This window comes from Falco punctatus, assembly GCF_963210335.1.
Source record: "Falco punctatus genome assembly, contig: scaffold_193, whole genome shotgun sequence".
NCBI classification, from domain to species: domain Eukaryota; kingdom Metazoa; phylum Chordata; class Aves; order Falconiformes; family Falconidae; genus Falco; species Falco punctatus.
The window spans coordinates 29,937-38,023 of record NW_027660332.1 but is presented as its reverse complement, the minus strand read 5'-3'; the positions used below and the strand labels follow the sequence as shown (position 1 = coordinate 38,023).

Sequence of the window (8,087 nt, the reverse complement as noted above, 5' to 3'; positions counted from 1 at the left end):
GAGGGGAAGGGGGTGGGGTCATTGCTTACCACAGAAAAGAGCCAGCCAGGTGGGGAGCAGCACCATCCTGCCCATCACTGGGGGGAAAAAAAGATCAAAAATATGAATATTTTATTTTTTTGGAGGGTTGGAAAAAGCCGTCCAGGGACAAGCAGGAGCCCAGAAGGGACCCAGGTGTCCCTTCCCCCCCTCTTGGCCTGACATTGTCCCCAAACACTTTTTCCCTTCCCCCACCCCCATGGAAACTTAACTTGGAGGCTTAATTCTGCTCAACCCCCTCTACCCAACGACCCCCCCCCCCCAGTTTTCCCAGTTGCGTCCAACCCAACCATCCCCCTAACCCTTCCTTGATGCCACCTGAGACTCACCCCTCCCCCTCGTGCCATCAACCCCCCCCAGGAACCTTCTCCCCCCACCCCAAATCACCAAAATTTGGGTCAAAAAGGGGGCGAGGACAAGCCTCACTTCCACCTTCTGGAAGGTTCTCAGAGCTTCTGGTTGCCCACCGTGTGCTATCGGTGGTCCCACCACTCAACATTTCTCGGGGTTAACCAACGCACCCAACTGGGATTTACGGCACTGGGTGTCACCAAAACCATCTCCAAGAGTTTAAGAGGGAGAAAAAACCCCGTTTTTATATAGTTTTAGGGTCAATTTGCCCCACCTGGGCCTCCTGCTTGGGGGGGTGTGTGTGAAGGTGTCACCCACACCTTGTTCTGCTCAGGTGGGATACACCTGGGCTCATGAGGATGAAGAAAAATGAAGGAAAATGAGTAAAACCAGATCCCACCCCCCACCCCACCCCCCACCCCCACCTACCAGCAGGCTCCTCTCTGCCTCAGTTTCCCTCCTCGTTCCCTCCGACGCCCATGGACATCCAGGGGTGGGTGGAAAAATCGTGGTGGGTCAATCCCAAAACCTTCCTTTTTATAACTGGATCGAGCTTATCACCACGTCCCTGCCCCCGCTCCTGGTGCTCTCGCTCCCCCCAGTCCATCCCAGCAGGAATCGGCTCCAAAAAGGGCGGGGGGGTGCGGGGTCAGAGGGATCTTGCGAAAGGGGAGGAATGGACACGGTGCTGCAGGTCCTGGCACGGCCTGGGGAGGTCAGGTCATGAACCTGCCCCCGGCTTCCCGGGAACTGGAGCTGCTGGGGCACCTTGGGGCAGCCTGGACGTGTCACTGCACAGCCATCACCTGCGACGGGGCCACTGAGGACGTGGTGACTGGTGAGGGACCCGCAGGGGATGTTGTGATGGGTGCAGGAGCTGCAGGAGACATTGCAATGGGTGCAGGACATGCAGGGGACATTGCAATGGGTGCAGAACCCACAGGGGATATTGTGATGGGTGCAGGACCCACAGGGAATGTTGAAATGGGTGTAGAACCCACAGAGGATGTTTTGATGGGTGCAGGACCCACAGAGGATGTTGCAATGGGTGCAGGACCCGTGGGGAATATTGCAATGGGTGCAGGAGCTACAGGAGATATTGTGATGGGTGCAGGACCTGCAGAGAATGTTGCAATGGGTGCAGCACACACCGGAGATGTGTGCAATGGGTGCAGGACATGCAGAGGACATTGTGATGGGTGCAGAACCCACAGGGGGCATTGCAATGGGTGCAGGACCCTCAGAGGATGTTGCAACAGGTGCAGGACCTACAGCGGACATTGCAATGGGTGCAGGACCCACAGGGGATGTTGCAATGGGTGCAGGACCCGCATAGGATGTTGCAACAGGTGCAGGACCTACAGCGGACATTGCAATGGGTGCAGGACATGCAAGGGATATTGTGATGGGTGCAGGACCCACAGGGGATGTTGAAATGGGTGCAGAACCCACAGAGGATGTTGCAATGGGTGCAGGACCCACAGGGGACAATGTGATGGGCGTAGAATCCACAGAGGACGTTTTGATGGGTGCAGGACCCACAGGAGACATTGCAATGGGTGCAGGACCCACAGGGGAAGTTGCAATGGGTGCAGAACCCTCAGGGGACATCACAATGGGTGCAGGACCCTCAGGGGACATCACAATAGGTGCAGGACCCTCAGGGGATGTTGCAATGGGTGCAGGACCCACAGGGGTCGTTGCAGCAGGTGCAGAACCCACAGAAGACATTGCAATGGGTGCAGGACCAGCAGCCATCCCTGCTAATATCATTTACTGTTTCTTCGCTATTGCAAATACTGTTGCATGAATCGATCCCCCAGCTGCCTCCCAGCCTCCTTCCAGGTTTCCACTCTTCCCCCCACTGCTGTGACCCCCCCAGGACCCCAGGAAACTTCTGGAAACTATGCACTCAGCACATTTTGCCCAGCCTCGTTTGCTGCTGGAGGGGGTGTGGGGGTGTGGGGACAACAGTGTTTTTTTCTGACATGAGTTGCAGAAATGCCTTCTGGGAATTCCTGGGAACTGCAAGCGCACCCCCCACCCCCTCACCCCCCCGTGTCTCCTGGCCAAATCCTTATCTAGGGGTCAAAAAACATCGGGCAGAGCCAAAGGTCTCCATGGCCCCAAAATCTGACCCTCCGGAGACCGCGGCTGCCTGAGCGCGGATCCACGTTGGGTTTTTTTTACACGGTGGAGGGGGGCCAAGAGGGCTACATGTTAAAAGAAGGGGGAGGATGTGACATAAACTCATTTTCTTCATGCCTGAGCTCGTGGCGGTGCCTCCTCGCCTCACCTTTTCCTGGGGAAATCGGGACGCAGGGAGGTACCAAGGTAAGAGATTTTATTTCCATTGCCAGTGTCCCTCGCCCCCTTAGGGATATTGCTTGCACTGCATGGCTTTGAGACATTGCTCTCACTGCACGTGGATATCACTTGGACTGCGTGGCTTTGAGCCATCACTCTCACTGCGTGTGGATATTGCTTGCACTGCGTGGCTTTGAGCCATTGCTCTCACTGCACGTGGATATTGCTTGCACCGCGCGGCTTTGAGCCGTTGCTCGCCCTGTGCGTGGATATTGCTTGCATTGCGTGGCTTTGAGCTGTTGCTCTCACTGCGCGTGGATATTGCTTGCACTGCGCGGCTTTGAGAGATTGCTCTCACTGTGTGTAGATATTGCTTGCATCGCGTGGCTTTGAGACATTGCTCTCACTGCGTCTGGCTTATGAATCACACCAAACCAAAGCGCCCCCCCCCCCCCCCCCCCCGACTCGGTGCTGCTCCGGCTCAGAAGTTGATTGTGCAAAACCCACAAAATTTTGCACCATTCTGCCAAAATGCCAAGTCTGGTGAGTGGGGGCTCCTCACATCCATGTCACACATCCTCTGTCTTGCCCCAGTTTCTCTTTTTCCAGCCAGGAAAACACCTGGGGGGGTTTAGTTTTTCACCCCCTCCCCCACTGATTATGCCCAACTAGGCTGCAGGGGGCAATTCCCGGGGGCAAGACCCCCGGTGGGGGCAATGTGGGGCGAGTAAAGGGTTAAAATACCCTCGGGGAATCGGGCTGTCCTCAGCTCCCATAAAAAAAGATACTTTCCCAGCCATGCAGTTTAAAAATTTGTCAAAAATAAATTTCAAATTAATTTCAAACTTGGTCCAAGTGAATTTCAAATTCATTTCAAAAACGGTCCAAATGGATTTCAAATTCATTTCAAAACTGGTCAACACGAATTTCAATTTCATTTCAAAATTGGTCAACATGAATTTCCATTTAATTTCAAAATCGATCAAAATGAATTTGAAATTCATTTCAAAATTGATCCAAATTCATTTCAAATTCATTTAAAAATCGGTCCAAATGGATTTCAAATTCATTTCAAAAATGGTCAAAGTAATCCATCCCCACCACGCCGTGGGGCAAAAAACGCCGTGAAAATAGGACGGTTTGGATTTTAATGAGAAACCTTCCCCTTCCAGAGCACTTTTGGGCTGCTTCATCAGTTTCTCATTGGTTATTTTTGAAATTTTTTCCACATTTTTTGCGATTTTGCAGGAGCTGGGATGAAGCCTTCCTTCACTTTCCTGCTCCTGCTGTCAGGTAGGTAAAAAAAAAAAAGATGGATTTTCCTCCTGAGGTTGCTGCTAGATGAAGAAGTCATGGGTGGTGGGTGCTCCTGGGTTAATTCCCCCCTCCCCCATCTCTTTTCCAGGAGCCGTGATGATCGTCCAACCGAAGGAAGACAAAGGTGGATATTCACCTTGCAGGTTCTTGCCCTAAAATATGAGATTTCCACCCAAAATGGGGTTGTTTCTGCTCTGCTTTGGGAGGCAGGAAGGGAGCAAAGCTTCCTCCCAGCTACGCTGAAACCAGATGCTTGATTTTCATGCTGTTTGTCCCCAAATCCACCTGTACCCCCTGCAATTCCCACCGGGCAATTCCCTTCGGCCCCAGGTCCATCCCCCCACCCGTCAGACACCCCATTTTTAGGTCACGTGGAGCACAGGCTCCATTTCGAGTCAGGAATCCCAAAGCTGGTGGGTTTCACCCCAAAATGCAATGAGGCTGGGAGGGTTTGGTGGTGGTGGTGCGTCCCCGGGGGGGGGGGCGGTGGGGGGTCCTGATACCTCAGCTTCTGCCTTCCTGCAGCATTCCTGCTATACCCCTATGGTCCGGGTGAGAATGACCAGAAGAACCCCAAACTTGACGATGGGACATCGGAGAAGGTCTTCCTCACCGTGCCCTTCACCTTCTATGGCAAAGAGTACCAAAGACTTTACGTATGTGAGCCAAAATTCCACTTTCTGGTGCATCAAAGCACCAAAGGTGCATCCTCATAGGGTTGGTGGGTCTGGGGAGGAGCCCTACACCCTCCTGGATCAGTGGAGGAGAGGTCCACTGCCAAGTTGAGGTCACCACCCTCATTTTGATAGAGCTGTAGATGCAGTAGTGACCTAAACAGCTCCAAGATGGTCATAGAAGGCAGTGGTGAGACCACATCTGGATCCTGCGTCCATCTCCAGGTTACCCACAACTAAGTCAAGGCGTTGACCCCGTGGCAGAGGTTGCTGCCGTGTTGCGGTTGACTTGGTGTCTTCTGCAGGTGAACAACAATGGCGTCATCTCCTTTGACTCCAAAGTCAAGCAATACACTCCCGACCCCTTCCCCCTGGCCGACGGGCGTCCCTTCGTGACCCCATACTGGGCGGATGTTGACAACGTGAGGGGAGGAGATATCTACTACAGGGAGAGCACCGACCCGGCACTGCTGGCACGTGCCACCAAGGACATCAACCAATACTTCCCCGAGATCCCCTACACTGCCACGTGGGTTTTTGTGGCCACCTGGGACCACGTGGCCTACTACGGCTCTACCAGCAGTAAGGTAAGGTCCACACTCATGGATTGAAGGCCACACGCCTCCAGATTCCTTTATACCACCCTGACTTGGCATGGAGGTGAGCCACAGGCAGACGCGTTCTGGAGAGCGGAGCGAAATCATGGCCTCAAATCTGTCATTGAGCAGATGACTGAGGATTGAGGCCCACCAAAACCAGAGCCCCACTGCGGTTGCGCCATTTGCGAGCCTTCGCAACCCCTTCATTCGTTTGCGCGACCCGTGTGCGGGCCTTCCAACCCATGCGCTGGCCTTCCAACCCACTCATCGGCTCTCGTGACCCACTTGTCCTTATGACCCATTTCTGGGACCTGCAACCCTTGTGTTGGCCTTGAATTCCATTCATTGGTCTTCAAAACCCACTCACTGACCTTGGCAACTGATGCGTTGGTCTCACAACCCATTTCTTGGCCTTACAATCTCTTTGATGGCCTTTGCGACCTCTTCCTTGGCCATCGCCTTCCATTCCTGGCCTTCACAACCCATTCGTCGGCCTTCACAACCCATTCGTCAGCCTTCATGACCCATCCATTGGTCTTTGGCACCCATTCCATTACCTTCATGACATTTGAGGTGAGCACGTGTCCTCCAGCCCCTCGATCCTACCTGCCAGCCATGGATGGACACGCAAAACCCCGTGGACCTCCTTGACTATCGCTAGGTGCCACCACGTGGATCTGGCAACTCCCCAGTCAATTGAAATTGGGGTTTATTTTAAATAATGAAATAAATCTATACATTTAAGTAAATTAATTAAAAGAAAGGGTTTTCTCTGTGTTTGAAAGCCAGCTTTTCTACTAGGCTGCTCCTCTGCCCACCCTGAGCAGAGAAAAAGGCTGTGGCAGAACACCAAAAGTACTCATCTGAAGGTAGACACCCAAAAACCAACCCAGATGGACCACACCTCACCGTGACAGCTTCCTTGCCCAGCTCTGGGCGAGCAGTCTACACCTGCCTGTAGCTTCAGGGCTCAATCCCATCCATCCCTGCTCAGCCCACCACTGGTGGTTTCAACTCCTCCTTCCTCTTTGCAGGGAAACACCTTCCAAGCTGTCTTGACCACCAACACCAAGGTGTCCTTCATCATCCTCAACTACTGGGATATCCAATGGACTACAGGGTCGGCAAGCGACGGTGACCCTGAAACAGGTCTTGGAGGCACTCCAGCCCACGTACGTGAGGCTGAAGGAAAAGCAGAGGGAAATGGGATGGGGAGGGGGGAGGAACGTGGGAGGGTTTTGACCAGTCATGGTTTTTGGTGACAAAAGCAGGTTAGGTGAAGGTAGGACTTTGGCCCACAATGTTTTTTGGGGAAAACAACAGTGAAGGTGGGACTTTGGCACAACATTTTTTTTGGTAGAAGACAATGCCAAAGACAGGTTGGCCCATAACATTTTGGGGGGACAACACCAGGTTCATCCAAGGCTGGAAGGTGGCCCATGCCATTTTGGGGGGGAGAGCAATGCCATCAGTAGGATGGTGGCTCACAACATTTTGAGGGGAAAACAAAAGGTTCACTCACGGTAGGAGGCCACCTTCTGGGGCCAATGATGATGAGGGTTGGAGGTCGGCCCACAACATTTTGGAGGGGGAAAGCACTGCACTTGCTCATGGTAGAAGGCGGTCCCACGTCGTCTTCTGGGGACAAAGATGACAAAGGTCAGAGGTTAGCCCATAACATTTGGGGGGAGACACCACGAGCTTCCCCGAAGACTGAAGGTTGGCCCATCGTGTTTTTTGAGGACATCACCACCACCAGCAGGAGGCTGTCCCATGCTGTCAACCCCTTGGGTGGGGTCTGAGCCCTCCATTTTGGACCTTTCTCCAGGCTGGCTTCAACAGTGGAGATGAAACCAACTACTACAACATCCCTGGCTCCCAGACCGAAGCCATCATCAACATCACCATGACCTCCAATGTCAACGTGCCAGGGCGTTGGGTCTTCCAGGTGGATGACTTTAAGGTGACGGGAGTCCCCACAGAGGCACCCAAGGCTGCCAGCAGCAACAGCTGCTGGTTGTAAGTTGAAGGTTATTTTTGGGGAGAGAACCAAGAAAAAAGGGAAATTTGAGAATTGCTTGGGAAACTGTTTCCTCCTCTTAGGTTCTTCTCACAGATAAATCAAGGTGCCTGGGGCAGAGGGACCATCCCCATTGTCCCCATCATCCCCATTGTCCCCATTGTTATCTCCTGCGTTGCACGCGGAGGGCAAGGCCGCATGGCGGGACGCGTCAACCTCTACCAGAGCAATAAAATGGCAGCCGAGACACTGCAACTCCCGTGTCTTCTTCATTTCTCGCAGGTGTCCGCGGATGTTCAGCAGGTTTTGGACTCGATGTGAAAAAATTCAAAAAATTCAGCAATTTTTTTGCCTCTTGGTGCATTAATTTAGAGTTTGGGGTTTTTTGGGTGTATTTTTTTTTCACTCTAGGTGCATGAATTCACAAATTTTTGCCCTCTGCATACACAATTTTCTGGGGGTTTTTGTGTCCATATACACAAATCGGTGATTTATCGCCCTCTCTCTGCACAAATTCATTATTTTTTTTGTTTGTCTGTAGGCATGAATTTGAATTTGTCACATTCTATATGCAAATATTTGAAATATTTTTTCCATTTGCATGAATTTATGAGTTTTCACCCTCTGTGGGGACAAATTCCTGATTTGTTTGCACCTCACACATCAATTTATAAATTTTGCCCTCTGTGTTTAAAAAATCATCTTTTTTTTTGCCCTCTACAAGCACAGATTTATGATTTTTTGCACTCTACGTGCAGGAATGATTATTATTTTTTTTGT

General features: G+C 52.0%; 1 protein-coding gene across 1 annotated transcript; it reads left to right on the top strand.

Moving 5' to 3' along the window:
- The first annotated feature begins 257 nt into the window (after window positions 1-257).
- Window positions 258-7,562, top strand: LOC308057136 (sushi, nidogen and EGF-like domain-containing protein 1). Its single transcript, XM_080411287.1, has 7 exons — window positions 258-2,724; window positions 3,946-3,990; window positions 4,103-4,138; window positions 4,540-4,670; window positions 4,994-5,275; window positions 6,322-6,459; window positions 7,116-7,562. The coding sequence occupies exons 1-7, from the start codon at window positions 2,652-2,654 to the stop codon at window positions 7,308-7,310; spliced, it is 900 nt and encodes a 299-aa protein (XP_080267413.1). The 5' UTR covers window positions 258-2,651; the 3' UTR covers window positions 7,311-7,562.
- Window positions 7,563-8,087: the final 525 nt, after the last annotated feature.

Bases quoted from the DNA above. Each gene is read 5' to 3' on its own strand.
- LOC308057136 (XM_080411287.1), top strand. From the start codon at position 2,652: ATGCCTGAGCTCGTGGCGGTGCCTCCTCGCCTCACCTTTTCCTGGGGA. The intron at 4,671-4,993 runs GTATGTGAGCCA...TGTCTTCTGCAG, and splicing joins AAGAGTACCAAAGACTTTAC to GTGAACAACAATGGCGTCAT. The intron at 5,276-6,321 runs GTAAGGTCCACA...TCCTCTTTGCAG, and splicing joins ACGGCTCTACCAGCAGTAAG to GGAAACACCTTCCAAGCTGT.